Below are 18,860 nucleotides of genomic sequence, written 5' to 3' on the forward strand. Positions count from 1 at the left end.
GATCTGGTTTCCTGTATTTTGTTTTTTCTTTTACAGTATGCATCTCATTTTCTTTTGTCTATAACTATTTAAATTGCCTCCATAGTGTTGTGAAAAATTATTTGCCCCCTTCTTGATTTCTTTTTTTGTTTGTTTGTTTGTTTTTTGTTTTTGTTTTTGTTGTTTTTTTTTTTGCGCAATTTTAATATTAAATAAAGATGACCTGAGTAAATACAAAATGCAGTTTGTTTGCTTTTGTTGTTTTTTTTAATGGGACCTGTCTGACAAAGTGAAGAGCTCAAAAAGCAGCACATCATGGTATGATCTAAAGACTACTGCCACAGAAACAAAGTCACTGACATCTGTTGCTCTGGAAAGAGTTATAATTTTTAAGCCTTTGAGACTCCAGTGAGCCATTATTCACAAGTGGAGAAAACTTGGAACAGTGGTGAACCTACCAAGGAGTAGGTGGCCTACCAAAATTACTCCAAGAACACATCAACGACTCATCCAGGAGGTCACAAAAGAACCTCTAAACATCTAAAGATACTGCAGTCCTCACTTTCCTCAGTTAAGCTCAGAGGTCATGATAAGGAGGAGGCTGGGAACTCCGTGGCCTGTCTCTGATATCCTCATTGTACGGAATTTGACCTTGAATTTGAGATGGTAGTAGGGCTCGCTCCAAATTATGCTGCAAGTTATACTATGGAATGAGTCCTATCAAGATCAGTCAAAAAGGCATGTGCTCCCAGGGGGCCTCTCACAGAGTGTCTGTTTTGGTGAGCAGAGTGTACCTTTTTATGATCTGCTTGGGGAGTGTCACTGGAGTTTGTGACACCGAACTCATCAGGAAGGCTTGCTCTGTGATTGGCTGAAAAATGGACACTTTTGAAGCTGTGGCGGAAAGGTTACCAAACAATGGTTATGTATCACTGATGTATCTCTGCTGCCACAAGGACACCACACAAAGTTTTGATCCACCACTCTTTTCTTTACATTTTGTTTCTTTATATTAGCAGCCAGACTTTTTTATAATGTTTAAACTGCTGTTGTTGAATAGTTCTTCAGTCTTTCTGAAGGTCTTCCAGAGGTTTTCTCTGGACATGGGCTGTTTTGTCACTTATTTTTAGTCCAGTCCTGATCATCAGTACCTGAACATTTCCAGAGAAAATGTTTGTTTTAAGCCAATTAGCACTAACCCAGGAATCATTCACACATTAAAAAGGCCTTAAAGGATGAATCAGTGTTCTGTCAACACAAAATACCCAACTTGGCAAAGAACTTATTTCATATAGCACCGTTGAGTGCTTTGATACTGATGGCCTGCAGCAAAAACAAAAAGTAAAAATTACTGCAAAAACACATTCCTGTTAGTTCCCATTTCTTTAGCTGAATCTGCAGGAAAAAGCCAGTTTCAGGTTGCAATGCATTTTTATTTTATTTTTTTATTTGAAACACTGAATAAGTGAATTAATAAAAGTAGTGGTGGCACTGAAAAATCTAAAGGAGTATTCAACTAATAATGATAATAAGAAATATATTGCACACTTTGCAGGGTGTCATTCAGCAAAAGCTTTCGAAGTAAAGGAGATTAATGGATTTGAATGGATCTTCTTTCAGTGCTGAAAGCGCTTTTTTGCATTTGTGCACTAGATGGCGTTTTTTCTCCGCGAAAAACAGAGGTGTGTCTGTTTTCAGCAGCAACTTTGACCCAATTAAGAGAGAGGCTCATTGCACAATTTCACTGTCATAGATTTACTCACTTTCCCCACTTTCAAGAGTTACTAAAATTCATCTTTATCACATGAAACAGTCTGCTTCTTTTGTAGAAGCAGGTACTGAATGGAGGAGGCAGAAAAGGAAGCTTCATTGTTTGCTACTTATTATGTTTTGTGTCTTCATACCACAAAGATGTGTATGGAGCAGGTCCTTCATACACCATACCAAAGCACTGTTTTCAGATGAGCTGCTGGTGTCAACGTTTCTAAGAAACATCAATTCAGGTTCTTTGACGCTTTTTAGCAGGGACTCTTGGTAATGTCCTTCAGTGTACCTGCTCAGCATGATGAATAATGCAGGCTCAGGTTATTCTAGGGTCCAACTTAGTGAATGTAAATAAAGTTGACAGCTCAATCTATTCTGTGAGAAAGCAGAAAAGAAATTTGGGCTTTTTTTCCCGCAAAACCTTGCACTGACTGTTGTGAACTGCGCCAAGAACAAATGTATTGAAGTTTCTACTTTAACATGTTCAAGCTTTTATTTATACCAATAATCACACAGTTTTGAATAATATAGTCATGCTGAACCTACTGTACAGAGAAAATGTGGTGGTAGAAAGTACAATAGCCTGCTGTAATTGATGGAACCATGAATTCTGCGCTATACCAGAAAATCCTGAAGGAGAATGTCCGGCCATCAGCTCATGCCCTGAAGCTCAAGTGCCTTTAAGTTATCCAGCAAGAAATGAAACACAGCAGCAAGTCCACATCCAAACAAACAAACAAAAAGTGCAGACTTAACTCAAATTTTGATGCTTTGGCATTCAACATGCTGTTAGAGAAGAAAGAAAAAGAAATCAAAAAAGGCACATTAAAGGTCAATTTTAACTGTCTATTTGTCTCAACTAGATCTTCCATAGCTCTTATTTTGCGGGTGATTCCCTTCTATACATTGTACTTGTTGTGTCATATTTTTCAGTTTCATTACCTTTAGGTGTTTAGTTTTTACTATCCATTTGTTATTTGCTTTAAAGCTGTTATTCTTAAAATTCTGAATAAATAAATAAATGTCAGTATGTCCTTCCTTTAAATACAGATTTTTAAAACACCTCTTCTGTAAAATTTATGTAGGCACTTTGGTCTGTTTTTCCTATAGTTTCTCCGTCATTGAGAATTTAAGCTCTTACCATTATTAGAAATAGTTTTTAGTTTACATTTATTTTCCAAGCAAAATCCCTCCAAAGGAAGAACCTGGTAAGCGTCACGAAATTTCATGGAAAATGCATTTTAAACCCTCATCAGTTATTTTGTTCCCAACTTTTTATTTTTGTTCTGCCTGATGTTGTTTCTTCTTCCCTCTTTTAAAAATCCATGCTGCCTTGTTTGTGTTAACAAACATTAAGAGGATGAATGTTCTCCATACCTCTCTTCTGTTTGCTGTTTAACATCGTTGCAAGTTTTCGTGAAACATTTTTCATTTCATATGTTTAGAAATACTCTGAGAGGAATCCATTTCAATTTTAGTGACCAGCGCCCATGAATGAAACACATATTCCTGGTATCTCAGAGAGTAGAAACGACAGCAGCTGGGTTTCTCAGAGACGTTTCACCTTTCATCCAAAAAACCTGTTGAGGTTTGATGGCTGCTGGGCACGGCCAAGTTTTGAAGCTTTTGTGAGCTTAATAACTTCTCAGTCTATAAAGTTACAAGTGAGTTACTTACCCGCCCAGCCATGAAGTGAATAGTTAGGGTCACATACACCAAGTTGAGTAGATACTAATCTGTACTGGTAAACATGTTAGGGCTACATTGTAATGGGCAGATAGTGGTTTCATAAACCATGTCTTTTTTTCCCTCTGCCTCTTTCAAACATTTACTCTTCTCCATCCCTGTGTTTCCTTCAGAAGAGCATCCCTTCAGCTGTTATGTGCATTGAACTGCATGCAAGACATTGCTCTGCTTTTAAGCCTGGGTAGGGTCCATGAGCTTCTGCCTCAGCAGTGCACAGAGAAATGTATTTACTGAAGATTCTTCCAAACTTTCAACAACTATTGCAGTGTAATGATTAAAATGTGTTTCCATTCTGCTTCTTTTCTGCTTTCTGTTGGTGTGTGGTTTTGCTGGGTTCCCACCATCTTACATGTCCACTGCATGGTCCAAGAAGGTCGCACTTCTCCACTCACGACTTCCTGACTGACCCCAGTGTTGCTCTTCACATGATTTGTGTGTTCAGTGTGTTTTTATTTTGATCCAGCTTTCATCCGTGTACCAGGTAGCAGCTCCTGCAAAGTAGATCAGGGCTCCACACTATTTATAGAGTTTACACAGACTGGCCACTGTTGGCGACAGCAGTGAGCTCACACCTCAGCTGTGCCTCTGTGTATAGGAGCTCCTTTTATTGGCAATGAGTGGAGGTCAGGCAGAGGTTGAACGGGGCACGTGCAGTCTTTGGTCTGGGGTGAGATTAATTCTGTAGGATAAAGTGTCCTGTTGTGTTATTCTTCACACACATTTTCAAAGTAAATTAGCCTGGGAGATATGATATTTTATAACTCATGCATGGGTGTGCATGCACATCATATTTCTTGCATACATTGCTGTGTAGTCCTTACTGAATACGAAACAATGATCTGAGCAGAAAACAGCCCGCATGTGTGAGAAAAATAGCTTTAAAAGCTGATTTTTCGATACTGAAACCCAAACAGGACACATAATTTTAAGCTGTAATTACTGAGGGATCAAAAAGTTTCAGTGGGATCAGCCTAATGCGCTGAAAAATTTGAATGTTATTATATTTATAATAAATACAGATTTATTATAGCTCAGGTTGAAACTTCAAACTGTGTAAAATACACAGCCCTTTCTAAGTTTTCTGCCACATGCATTCACTCAGGCAAAGGGTTTAAATACTGCACTGTCATGAGCGTAAGCGTCCTACAGCTTCTGTCAGGAGCTGCATTAACCTGATACACAATGTGTGTAACTGCATGGGAATTTGTCTAACCTTATATGTAAAAGGGACAAGGAGAAATGAGAGTTCAGTGTACTTTTAAGAACCTCCCACCATTATTTAATCACCTGAAGGCCACCTTGAGCTACCTGTGGAGCAGTCAGTAAAAAACAATGTTGATTAACTCTAGCTGATTTCCCCTATTTCCACAGAAACCTCAGTCCAGGAGCGTGATATTAATGTAAACAACAACGTGTTGCAGTGATACAGGCCCTTTCTCATCATACCTTCTTTCGGTGCGGTGCTTTATCAGAGGCGATGCCCAAAGGGGGAGGGGCCACACTTTCTTCCCTGTCGGGGTTTGGTGATAGATAAGTACAAAACCCCCTCAAGAATGCCATCACATTGGGGAAAAAAAAACAAGTCGCTGTGTTGCCTTCTGTGTCGAGTCGGAGACGCTCCAAAATGCAGCAGCTCATCCTGCCGGTTCTCCTGGCATCCTTTTGGACAGTCTGCACAGGATCAGGAGGTAAGTCTGCTTCCATTCACAGCTCGAGATAATTTGAAGCAACTGCATGTCTTTATTTTTAGTTCTTACATTAAAAAAATCCTGCCACTCTTCCAGTCCTTAAAAAAAAAAAAAAAAAATATATATATATATATATATATATATATAAAGATTGGCGATTTATTTATTTTTCCGTTATTGTATGGCCGTTTTTGTCTTTCAGTCGTTCTAATTACAAATGAACTCTCCTTTTTAATTTGCCATGCCAGACGCGATGTTCAGTTAAATAAGTTTATATATACTGGCTAAAAATGTAAATAAATAAATAAATATAAATAAATAAATAAATAAAAGGCGAACATTTCCGCAGTACCAAATGCCCCTCTACGTGAAGCGCTCCACCTGTCTTGTCCATCACGCCTCGGTAGCAGCGGCAGTGTTGGTGTGTGTGTGTGTCAGGCTCATCCAATCTGCACCTTGATATTTACACCGCTGAACTGAATGTTGTAGGGCAGGGAAGGATACAGAGATCGTGCATCAGCTGAGTCTGAGTCAAAAACAGGCAGAGCCCACATTCCCTCTGAGGCTCTGTGTTTCGGACACCTCTCTCTTGCGCTCTCTCTCTCGTGCACCTGCTCGGAACCAGGCCGAGCCAATGATAGACGTTTGCGTCCCAGTTGCCGCAGAGAAGCGCGCCACGAGCAGCACCAGTGTCTCCAAATTCACAGCAGTGGGTAACGAGGCGCGGATTACCGCTGAGAGCCGGCTCACACGTGTTTAAACCCCAAACATTTTTATGTTTATCTTAAAAAAAAAAAGAAAAAAAGGATCAAATGTGTCTTCAGATCCAGTGTTTGGATACTAAAGGGACATCTGCGATTCTTAAAATAAGCAGCAGACAGACGCATGTGAACTGATATGAATAATCGCTTATAAATGCGCCTCCATAATCAGAACCTGTCAGTGAGAAATCTCTTTGTGTCCGTGCATTTATTCCATGTTGCATGGAGCAGCTCTGAAAGCTGCAGGGTCTTATTTGTGATAGCTGTCCACGTCAGTGTCCCACACACAGCGCGCTGGAAGCCTGGACCACATTTCTTTTCTGTATCCAATAATAAGAGACTAAAAAAAACCCCTTCTAAATCTTGAGCCGTTTTGGCACGAGTGGGTAAAATCTGAAATGCATTATAAGCAACACAAGTGTATTTGTCTGTTTGTCTCTATGACACGCTTACATATAGCACAGTGTCATAAAAGCTCGTCTCCGTCTGCCTGTGTTCACATGTCACTGTCAGACGACTAATTAGTTTATCATTTCACTGCCTTTTTGCCTTTTGACGGTTTCCTCAGCTTGCCCTCTTGGCACAGCTTTCGGGTCTTTAGAAAATTATTCATATTGTTTACTCTCTCTGTCTACGCGTCACACGAAGATCAAAGCCGAACGCCGATTGGTGAAGAATTGTGCGGACCGAAATCTGATTGGCCAAAATATGAAGGAGCGAGAGCCGGCCATAAAATTAGATATTCCGTTAATGGAGGAAGTTACTTGGTTTCGCCAGTATTTGGTCAAGGAAAACGACAAATAGCGATCTGTAAAATTACAACTTGAAAATATTACGTAAAATTGACATTTAAAAAAGTAAGACAAATGTACTTGGAGTGGTTTAAATAACATTACCCTTTAATGGTCCATTCAATCTATATATAATGGTGATGGGGGGGGGGTCTCTTCCTGATGCCACATTTGGACATCTATGACTCACAATTAAGCCTGAGCTGTGAGACCGAATTACTACAGGGATACTATGGTGGTTTAAAATATGATCTGATCAATCAGGATGTTCTGTGAGAGGATTTGAAATTCAATTCTGGATTTAACAGAATTCAGTGAAAAGAAACTAGTAGGCTACGTTCTCTGCATCTCACAGCTACACGAAGCAGTTGGTTCAGCTTGTCTCTGTGGGACTCATACAGCTGCAGCATCCGCATTCAGGACAGCAACACTCAGTCAAGGCTTACAATTAATCATAATCCTTTATTATGTTCAGCATCAAAGACACTGAGCTTAATTAGAAATTTCTGCACTATTATATGTCCGTCCGTCCGTCCCCCCCCCCACCCACACACACACACACACACACTCACATGCAAATTCTGCTACAAGAGAAAATAATAATTACAATTTTTACAAAACAAATCAAACAAAAAAGACTTGGACATGTATGTATGTACTGGAGCCAGTGTAGTGGTTGATTGTACCCCCTCAAATGCTTTCCCCCTGCCTTGTCTATTTCCAGTAGCCATTATCGTGATGGAGCAGAAGGAAAAGGCTTGCCAACATAGCAAAGTTACCAAGCTTTGACTTCCTTCACACACACACTGAGAAGAACCGATACAGTTCAAATACAGATCAGGAGACCCTTCCCATAATTTTCAATGGCATATGTGTTTTTCATATTTTAATGTTTGATATTTTGGGTAGCTGCAGATATTTGTTTTAGAGTAAGCGGTGGAAACATTCAAACCGATTGTGAAATTTTAATAAATATTCAGACAAACAAGTCAGAATGGGAGCTTGTTGATACAAGAAATTGGCTCCAAGTTTATTCCAATAGCACAGAAAGATAAAGCACGAACACTGACTGTTTCTTTTCTTTTGGCAAATAAGAAGACAATTCCAGACTATTAGGGGGTTTTGTGTGGCCGTGAATAAAAGCTATCTTAATCCAATAGGAGAACAATCCACTATTTGCTTTTAGAGAAAAATTAACTATTGGTAAATCAATGAGGCTTTTTACAATACATGGCAAGAGGAAACATCCCAGTCTGCTCTCGCAACAGAATGTGTCAACTAGGGTTAATGCTTCTGTCACACTGTCACAAGCATCAAACCTGTGCCTTTTAGCATGCATATGCATTTTATCAGTAAAGCGTTTTCTTTTTTTCAGACTGGTGCTATCAGTCCCAGTTTACCTGTGGTCATCCGTGCAATGGTAAGCATTTCTGATGGTAAGATTTCTGATGGAATCATTGACGCAGTCATCCCTAGATGGGGTAGCTAGTGAGGAATGCAGTACAGTGCAGTGCTATATATGGCCTACTAAAATATTAAAATGTACACAAGCCAATGAGCATGCTACAGTTGTTGTTATATGTAGTGCTGTTGTAGTTTTGTGGATAGCTTTTGAATAACCTATTGAAATGCTGCAATTAGTGAAAAGCAGTTTTTAAGACCTGCACGAGGAAACATGCTGTTACAACACACTGCTGAAACTAAAAGAGAAACAGCAAAACACAACCTGATATCATGCTGCTGAAATATTTAGTCTGAAGGCAGCATGTAGATGGAAAACTCTAAAGGACCAAGCATTGAGCCTTGTGGTACTCCATGCATGTGGTTAATTTAATCAATGACTCCTTTTAGTAAACTAGATGTTTGGCCACTTTCTTCTTGAACAGGAAGATTGTTAAGTATATTAGTGACTAGAAAAAAGTGGAGTTTAAAGTGCTACAAACTCCTCCAGACTGAAAATAATCATTCAAAAATGGTTGTTTGGTGTTTTTTGTGATTTAGTACCAGAGAAGTGGACCCATGTAAACTCAGCATGTGGAGGACAAAAACAGTCGCCCATTAACATTGTCACCAGAAAGACTTTCAAAGATGATCGTCTGACTCCTCTGAAGTTTCAGAATTACCAGGAGATCTTCACAAGCACAATCATAAACAATGGCCACTCCGGTGAGTTTAAATCCATTAAAATTTAACTCGGCAACGTTTTGAAGCTGTTGTGTAAGCTCTTCATGCTTGTTGTGTTGTCTGTTCCAGCTCAGGTCCAGATTCCTACTGTATCTACTATATCACATGGAGACCTGCCTGATGAGTATAAGGCTGTGCAGTTCCACCTGCACTGGGGAGCCAATGGAGGGCCTGGCTCCGAACACACTATTGACGGGGAACAGTATCCCATGGAGGTATTTAAACTTGGTCCAAAAGCCTGAACCGTTACTCTTCTGAACTACAGAAGTACTCAGAAGTACTCATGGTGACTTATCATTATTGAATAACAGCACAAATATTTTGTCTACAGCTGCACATTGTTCACATGAAGAAAGCTTACTCTGATTTGACAACAGCACTGAGGGATACAGAGGGAGTTGCAGTTCTTGGATTTTTCTATGAGGTCCCCTTTTTAAATTTTTCACCTCAGATGCAAAAACTATTCCAGACCTAAGTATGAAAAGTAAATGTACTAAAATGCGGCTATTTTAATTTTCAGCTGTCTAGTAGCAGTAACCGGAAGTATGAACGCATCATCAGTGCTCTGCAAAACATCCAAGCAACAAGTAGGTACCAGTTTATGTTCAAACAATCAGACTCATGGCTGTATAGCTTTGGCTTTCTGTTTCCACTGTGGAGTTTTGTTTTGTTTTCAGATGGCAATACGTCTCTGTCTTCAATCTCCCTGGCACAGCTGATCCCGTCTGAGAAAAATCTAACTGCTTACTACCGTTATAAAGGCTCTCTGACCACCCCGGGGTGTACAGAGTCTGTGATTTGGACTCTGTTTGAGAACCCCATTCCTTTGAGCAAAGAACAGGTCAAGAATGCACCTCAATTTAAATATATATTTCAGCCTTAAGCCTTAATTTTTAATGTTACATGGTTAAACTTTAGTGTTTTAAGCCTATCATATAGTTTTCAATATAACTTCTGAATCTGCAAACTCGCTGGTAATGATAAGTGTGAGCTACACAGGTACACATCTCTTAGAACTGCAGGAGTAAACATAAAAAGGCTCTGCTAGAGTACAAATACTTTCCAACATTTTTCTGCATGTTCAGAAACATTACTGTAATTGCACTCCTTTATGATCTCTTTCCACAACCTGGAGCCTAACACTCATGTTAATATTCTGCTCCCCCAGCTCCAAGCTTTCTCTAAACTCCAGTTTAACGATGGCCAGCAGATGACTGGGAATTTCAGACCTGTTCAGCCCCTCAATGGCCGGAAGGTGTACCGCTCAGGAAGTGCAGTGATCCTCGCCAACTCTGCCATCCTCCTCGCCACCATTGCCATAGCCTTGGGACTGTCCGAACCCAATTAGAGGTATCCCATGCTGCACTGCGACATTCATAAACACAAAAAGTTCCACACCAATCAATCAGTCAAACCCGAATTTGTAACCTCTTCATCACATGTTTGCAAAGATGACAGATCATATCGTAGTGCAGGCATGACTCACCTGGTGTTCCCCCCCTTATGACACAAATGACAAAGGCGTTTTAGTAATGCCTTACGAAAGGTGCTGTAAGGGTTTATTAAAGCACTCCTGCATGTGTAGTGAAGCAGTAGGTGTTATTTCAGCATTATGAATGTGTCATAAGAACTGGTTTCAGAGCACACGTTTAGGCATTCACTAAGATTCCAAATCATCCTCCTAAACATACACTTTATAATTCATTACACTTTGTCAAGTGTCAGGTAAATTTTGTTTTTCCTAATGTCAGAGTGAGTCCCAGAAAGTTTATACTCTGAGTGCCATTGTTAGCCTGTGAACTGGCACGTGGTGTGCTATTCTTAGTGGAGCATAAAGTTATAAATAGCAGAACTGAGTCATAAAACCAAGCTGCATTTCAAAGGCGATGGTCAAAGGAGTCAGCAGCTTGGTCATTCTTTCATGGTCCAGGGGCACACCGCAGGGCTGTCAGGTGACTCCCTTGCAGCCACTCAGCTAGCAGGTGGTATGGTAAAGGGTGGGAGGGTTTTAGGTCAAGCCTTTTTCCCGCCAGAATCCAGCGTTGAAAACATTTACGAAGGACAACTACAGCCTGACCTAAGAGCAGCTGCAAACCTTCTCCTCCCACCCCACGGCAACTTACACCAGAGGGAAAGATGAAGATGCAGCGATACTAATTGCAGGTCACAAAATGGCTGAGAGTGTCTGTAGCTCAAGGACACAGTTATACTTTGGAGAACAGACCAGCGTATCTTGTCAAACCAGCATTATTAATTTTATGCATTTCAAACACGATTAGCATAAATCTGCATGTTTATTACGAGATACATGCACAAAACAGACCTTGCCAAATTTACATGCAAACACCTCAGTCAATCTGTTTGTTTTTGTTTGTTGTTGTTTTTTTTTCTTCAGTTTTTGACACATAAAGTTCAGTAAGCTACGTAATCATGACAACATAGAACTGTGTTCATGGCTTGTAGTACGGGCTCTGAAAGGCACTGAATGTTATCGACTGTGAATTACACCCCACTGATTTGTTTGGGAGGGCTTATTATGTATTCTGTGCCATTTTCCAGGAAGATTTATTGTGATGACCTAGCAAAAGGAATCTGTATATTTTCCATTGTTTCACAAGGCTTCACGTTATATTTCTATGCTGTACACTGATGTATTTATATATGTAATGAATGTGTATATTGATATGAGACTGCAGTTGATATTTATGTATTCCAAGAATAGTGCTGAATGCAAAGCATCAACCTGTTCATGACTTATAGAGTTTACTTGTGATGTTCAAGTGTATGAGACTGTCAGGTTGTAGTTCCTGAAATGATATGGAGAATGTGTTCCAGCTAAACAATAAAATACCTAAATGCCTTTTTAATGACTGTGTCTTCTGCTTGCATGTGCACAATTCAAGCTATTTGGCCCACTGATCAAAATTAGTGTTTAACATCAGCACTGTACTGGGTCTGTATGCGCTGTGAAAGCTGATATGAGAATAGACTTTTTTGGCTTTGTTGTTTGTCTGCTGGCTCAGACACACAGACGGGCTTCTCGGTTTGCTGACTGATAACCCTTCGGTCTGTCCAGAGAGTCTCAGACTCTCTGGAAGAGAAGAGTTTCTCATCTCTTAATCCTTTTCTAATTGACTCGTTCTTGTTCTTCAAGAAGTTCGAATAAGAGGTTGTTTTATCTTACACAGCTCACTATCAAAGGTAGCAGAGGTACACAAACACATTAAAATCTACTAAAAATATTTTTTAAATTGATCTCTGAGACAGTTTGCATACACTAGTTGCAAGTTATTTAACACCCCACCCACCTCCTCCAATCCCTTGTCATTAAAGAATCAAAAGACTTCTTGTTAAAGACTTTGGAAGACCTCTCACTGAGGCATGCACAGAGGCTGTGCGAGAGTATACACAAAAGCTTGAATGAAAGAGGTGCCTTCATTCTCCTCCACAGGCATCCAATAGGTTTTTCAGTTAAGGAGGAGGGGGAGTTGGAGAGCTTGTGGATCAAGGGAACAAGGGGTGGATGCTTAATATCTGGCACCTTGCTGTTTTCTAGTCAACAGGACAGCACCGATATAACCACACCATCTCCTTAATCTCACCTCAAATCTCCCAAGTCTCTGGGGTTTCAGTGACAAAGGGCACTGTTTTCTCAGGAAGAAACCAGAGGCATCCTCATTTTGAATCTTACCAGATAGCCAGCTGCAATTAAAGGTCACTGGGCTGGTCTTTGTGCATGAGGTCAGGAAAACAACACACAGCTTGACCTTTACTGCCACTCCTCTTCCTTCCTCCTGGATCTCACTGTTGAAAATCAATCCCACAAATCAGTACTGCAAACGGTGTGTGTCTCTATGTGAAGTAACACCCAATTAACTTTATTCTAATTCAGCCTGATCAATTTCTTATTGTGTTGTCAATGATATAGCTCAGAGGTGATATCTAATAGGCTATCACTAAGCACTCACTTGGTGTTGGCTTTCTCTGTGGTAGAGTATCACTTCCTGTTCCTGTTACAGTGCACAGTGGTGTTTATGTGTAGCTTATCTCAGTAGCCAATTTGATTAAAAAATGTATAAAAATCGTCTTATTTCATACTGTAATCTTAACGTACTTTATCCAAAGCACACTCTCTCTTGATTCACCCTTTAATTATATTCACAATATTCACTTACTGTGTCTTTAGGGATTCACTAACTTAGCTTAGCTTAGCTTGTAGCCAATTCGCTAGCAGCATGGCCTCTTCACCTGTCCCTCCTGCACTTTCCTGCTCATTGTGTCAGATGTTTACTCCTCGGCCTCCTTTAGCAATAACGATACCTGTAACAAGTGTAGCGTGTTTGTGGCTCTGGAGGCCATGGTCACTGAATTGGAGACCCAGCTTCGCACCCTTGAAAAACCTGTAGCTACCCAGGCTCGTAGCCAGTGCAGCAATCTCCCACACTATCTTGTTAATCAACCAAAGACCCAGACAGAGTTTTAATTAATTTGAAAACCTGACAGTTAGCCTTGTCAACCCTAGCTGGAAAACTCAAAACATTTCTATCATCCACCTGGGCCTTACTCAGTTTTAGTCTGAATTCTCAGACTTGATTTTAACATCCATGTAGATACTAAAAATGACAGCCTCAACACGGCATTTAATCTATTATTAGACTCAATTGGCATAATTCAAAATGCAAAAGAACCCACCCACCACTTTAGTCACACTCTAGGGGGTGTCAAACTCATTTTACATTGCAGACCACTTTAATCTTAATCGGGCCGGACCTGTAAAACTCTGGTTTCTGTCAGTTTAGTTACATATTTAACTGTTATTATACATGGTAAAGAAAAAGCTGTGTAAAGTTACAGAAAAGGTTCTCATTTTTTTTTTGTTCTTTTTTGTTAACAGAAACTTCTATAGTAGTTTCCCAGCTGTCTTAGCTAATTATAGCTAATATAGCTAAGACAGCTACTATATAATATTATATATTAATTATCTCCTGCCTTCCTTTTATCTGAAAAATTCTTGAAAGAGTAGTTTTAGTGTGACAGATCTTCAGAGAAATGGTTTATTTGAAGAGTTTCAGTCAGGTTTCAGAGCTCATCACAGTACAGAAACGGCTTTAGCGAAGGGTACAAATGATCTTCTTATGGCCTCTGACAGTGAACTCATGTCCTGACCTCACAACAGCGTTCTGTTGACCATAACTTTAATACAGTGATTAGAGCATGCTGTAGGTATTACAGGTACTCCCCTGCAGTGGTTTGTATCATATTTATTTACTAGACTCCAATTTGTTTCTGTAACACACATTAAGGTAAATTATGGAGTACCACAGGGTTCCGTGTTAGGACCAGTTGTGTTTACATAATACATACTTTCCAAAGTCAGTATCATTAGAAGGCATAACATACATTTTCACTACTATGCAGATGACACCCAAATTAATCTATCCATGAAGCCATATAACACACCCTTAATATTACTGGGATAGAAATTTGGAATAAGCAATGAAAGGGGAGCAAAGATTCAATTCTTTTTAAATTAAAATAAGAGTAGAAGGGCCGAATTAAGTTTTGTACCCAGAGTATGCAAAATGGCTTTCATTCTTGTGAAAGGACAAAAACACAGCAAGGGAAGATTAACAGCTAATTTCTTTTAGGAGCCTCCTTTTCACTGTGCAGATATTGATACCACCATTAGCATACAATCTCCATCAATGGGGACAATATGCTGCCATTTAAATGCAGGGATTAACACCAGTTTACATGCATTCCTGTCACTGGTGATAAGACTGAATGTGAAGAGTTTAAAAGCCTTTTGATCTCAGTGTAATGCAATCATTCTCTGTTTCAGTGAGGCTTGCTCTTCAGTGGGTCAGAGGTCGTTGTGGTCTAACTTTACACAATACAAGGAGTTTGAATGTCTTAATTGTATGCCTTGTGTGCACATGTGGCTGAGCTCTGAGGTGCTTGAATGTGCCATCTTGTTAGGAGGCAGTGAAATCAGCTGCTACAGTCAGTCTGAGTCAGTAAAGCAGACAGACCTGAGGCTGCTCTGACAGAGTCAGCTAAAGCAGTAAGTGAACCACTGTAATCCTTTTTAGAAGCAGCAGCTTTAGGCAAGTGATCTGGGCTAGTTTGGCCAACCATGCACAACACTTCATTGAGCGATAAGAGAGGGGAGCACACTAGTATTAGAACCTCGATCCAAAAAATATGCCTCTTCGTTGGATCTAATTTGAATTTGAATAGTGCATGTAAACTGAAAGAGTTACCGTGACTAAAATTCAGCTGAGTTGGGCTGTGAGTAATATATTGTTGCAGTTGCATGATTTACCTGTCATCAGTGGCGACCGTGGCTCAGGGGGTCGGGAAGCGTATCTGTAACCGGAAGGTCGCCGTTCGATCCCCGGGCTCTCTGTCCTGGTCTTTGTGTCCTTGGGCAAGACACTTTACCCTACTGGTGTTGGCCAGAGGGGCTGATGGCGCGATATGGCAGCCTCGCTTCTGTCAGTCTGCCCAAGGGCAGCTGTGGCTACAACCGTAGCTGCCTTCACCAGTGTGTGAAGGTGAGAGTATATGAATAGTGGCATTGTAAAGCGCTTTGGGTGCCTTGAAAAGCGCTATATAAATCCAATCCATCATTATTATTATCAGTGTTTTCCAGGAACACCCCAAAAATCTCAGCATCCCACAAATAGCATCAGTTTTAAAGGTCTGATGACTGCAAGAACTGATGGTCATCACTTGATGCATTCCCCTCTAAACGTAGTTATTATTTGCCTAAGTGGTTTTGCTGATTGGTTTGGCTCATTATTATGCATGCAGGAATGTAAGTATAAGCCTTGAAAAAACTATGTGAATGTACCCTTTAAGATGATATGAACTTGAATGCGCTTTCAACAAAACTGCCTGAAGGAAAACATTTAAAGGTGCAGTATTAATATGAATCTTGTTTCTTTGAAAAAGCTTCCATCACATATTTGCTACAGATTAAGTAACAATAACTGACAATAGTGGCATGGCTGTACAGATTCCCCTGCAGTTTCTAGTTCCAGGATATCTGTGTATATTGATTAAATATTATTACACAATATGAACCAGATGTAATTCATTCTTGGTGCCTAAAAGTCTCAGAGTGTACAGGATTGACATAGGCCTATGACATAAGTGTAGACTTTGCCTGGAAGAAAAAGTTACACTGATAATGTTTGTTTGACTAAACATAACATTATCAGTGTAAATTTACTCACAAAACCAACACTAGACTGTCCATGTGAGAAACGGAAGGGACAGAAATCAAATTATATGCACTAGGTTATCTTCTGAAAGACACTTTTGTTGGCACTTTTGTTGTAAAAAGGCACTTCATGGTGACCTGAAAGTAGACTTTGACTAAGTTGATGTCAATCAACAGGAAGATATCTTAGGCAGGGAGAACACACCCCACTATCAGAAACAAAGGTACCTTGAGTACCAGCATTCACAAAGAGCCGGAGGCAAACATGGAGAAGTTGTTCTGTTTCTGCCAACAATGCTATTTGACTGCATTGTTCTCAGAGCACAGACCAGTCACAGGGTGAGGGGGCTTTTGGAAGTACATGAGAAGATTCAAGATGACCCCGCATTCCTTGAACAACTTGATTTTTAAAAGGATGGGAAAAAATTGAATAGATGTATATATTTTGACCATATAGTATCATAATATTTTGACCATGTAGTATCATATAGTATATGTATTGTTTTAAGGTTTTCTCCCTCTGTGGCTTGGAGAGTAATTCGAGGGAAATAATGTGCAAAAATGTGCCAAAGGACACAGAATTCCTTCCAAAGGTGGGACTGCAGGACACAGTGCACACTCACACATCCTGAACAAAGACTACTCTTACTAATATTCACCAATTCCATATCCTCACTTGAGGATGTGATAACACCCATGGTCTGTTATGTATTGTACCTATATTTGAGTAAACACAATCCATCCTCCTATCTTCTGGTGGTGTAGTGGTGCCACATTTATTTATTTATTTATTTATTTATTGTCTTGCCCTGTTCATGTGAGTATTAGATGTGAGTAAATTACATGAGTCATTCTGACCAGTCACAATGAAAGTTAAAAGGGTGATGCCTGCTGCTATATCAGAATTAGCCAGAAACGCCCTTGGCTTTTTGTTGTGAAGAGCTCTGTTTAGTTGTCACTATAATGTAACGTGAATATGCATGACTTTAGGTGTTACATAATAACCTACGGTATGCATGTGTATATGTGATGATGTCACACAGGGAGACAGAGCCAGCTGATAATATATGTGTTGCTGCTTTTTTATTGTTACCTTGCTGTATAATGAAAATTGATGCATGGTAAAGAGTGTGATTTCTCTGATTTATTCCTGCCTTTCCCCTACACGGCACACGTGAAATGTAACACTGAGGTAACCTTTCAAGGAGAGAAATGAATTAGTTATTAATTGGACAGCACTTGTGCATGAAGTTAGAGTTAGCTCTATTAGAGTTATGTGACAAAGAAAGTTTTTCGCAGTACACTGCACTTCTGTGAAATACTAATTTCACCATGATTCAAGAACTTGTAGAACTGCCTTTAACAGCAATAACTTGAAGTAATCATGATTTATGTCAGTGAGGCTACCGTGGAAATATTTCTCAACAGCTCTTTTGTGCAGATCTTGAATTCCTTTGAAATTGTTGCAAATTCAGTTCAGATAAACTGAGGATAGAAATGATTTTGAAAACCTGACATTTCCGACAGTCATAGGTTGACCCTTCATGACCTCATCCAAATCATTTGCTATTATTAAAATTCTGAATTATCAAATAATTTCATGTCATGACCGACTAATGATGTTCTCATAACTTTTTGTTGAGTGCTTTGTAAGCTAACTTGTATGCTAAAATTGACTTGCTCCTGCATGTTAGTTTAGATCAAAGCCCAGCTAAGGAGAGGCCTCAGATTGGTTGCTGTACATTCAGGTCCATTCTGCAGCGTGTCAGACGGTTGTGGGTCTCTCACTCATAACATAAAAGATGGTAAAGAAAGATTTTGGAATCAGATCACCTTCGAGTGCTCAGGTTTTTCACTTATGGGGTACAGCTATTAATCAATATGAAATATCAAAAATAAATGTTGAATGCTTGAAGCCTGGAAACCCAAACCATTTGCAGTTTTTACACAAGCACCACCACTCTTAATTTCTTTAGAGATTTCCTAGTGGAGCTCTTTGTTGGCAACACAAATGTCCTACTCATTTGGCTATGATATTAAACGGTCATTACCCCACCTACTACAAAGCCTGTCAAATGTCCAGTTATTCTGATGTAATTACAACACAGGTAATTAATCTGGTGAATACAGTGAGCCAGTGCATTCTGCTCCCCTGGAGCTTCATTACCAGTTATGTTGGATACCCAACATAATTAATTTTTGAAGTATTAACAGCATACTGAAAACCCCATTTAAAAGTGTGGTATAGCAATAATAACAATAATGATATATTTTTCATTTAATATGATTTCTCATTACTGAGAAAAATTACAGGCTTATCATGCTGTGGAGTTTGACACTAAGGTGAGATTTTCCATTGTCATGCTTGTTAAGTTTTAGTTGTATGGAATATGTCAGAGCTGTTAATACTAACTCACAGGTCTCACAGACATTGTGCAAGAAGGGTCGCAGCTGAAGGATAGGGACATTACACCGACCCAGCCCCGAGGGAGGATGTGTGATAGATACCCAGAGGGAAGGTGGAGAACTGGAGATAAGGAAAACAATACATCATGCACTGATTTCATCAATTAAGTCATTGCATTTGTGAGAAACTGACATCTGACAGGCAGTCTTATACAATTTGTGTCACTGTATATCTGTTTTTGTGTTTTTTGGATTTTTTTTTCTGATGAGATTCAGGGTCAACCAATAATCAACTAAACTTATAGTCTAAAAT

General features: G+C 39.6%; 1 protein-coding gene across 1 annotated transcript; it reads left to right on the plus strand.

The window, feature by feature from the left end:
- The first annotated feature begins 5,022 nt into the window (after positions 1 to 5,022).
- ca4a (carbonic anhydrase 4a) lies at positions 5,023 to 11,780 on the plus strand. The gene is made up of 8 exons (XM_006799568.3): positions 5,023 to 5,177; positions 8,105 to 8,149; positions 8,731 to 8,895; positions 8,983 to 9,128; positions 9,245 to 9,337; positions 9,434 to 9,500; positions 9,591 to 9,754; positions 10,082 to 11,780. Exons 1-8 carry the CDS (start codon positions 5,114 to 5,116, stop codon positions 10,259 to 10,261), a joined length of 924 nt encoding a protein of 307 aa, XP_006799631.1. The 5' UTR covers positions 5,023 to 5,113; the 3' UTR covers positions 10,262 to 11,780.
- Positions 11,781 to 18,860: the final 7,080 nt, after the last annotated feature.

This window comes from Neolamprologus brichardi, chromosome 10 (assembly GCF_056152115.1).
Source record: "Neolamprologus brichardi isolate AB-2024 chromosome 10, ASM5615211v1, whole genome shotgun sequence".
Classification (NCBI taxonomy): Eukaryota; Metazoa; Chordata; class Actinopteri; order Cichliformes; family Cichlidae; genus Neolamprologus; species Neolamprologus brichardi.

Bases quoted from the DNA above. Each gene is read 5' to 3' on its own strand.
- ca4a (XM_006799568.3), top strand. From the start codon at position 5,114: ATGCAGCAGCTCATCCTGCCGGTTCTCCTGGCATCCTTTTGGACAGTC. The intron at 8,896-8,982 runs GTGAGTTTAAAT...TGTCTGTTCCAG, and splicing joins CATAAACAATGGCCACTCCG to CTCAGGTCCAGATTCCTACT. The intron at 9,129-9,244 runs GTATTTAAACTT...TTTTGTCTACAG, and splicing joins GGGAACAGTATCCCATGGAG to CTGCACATTGTTCACATGAA.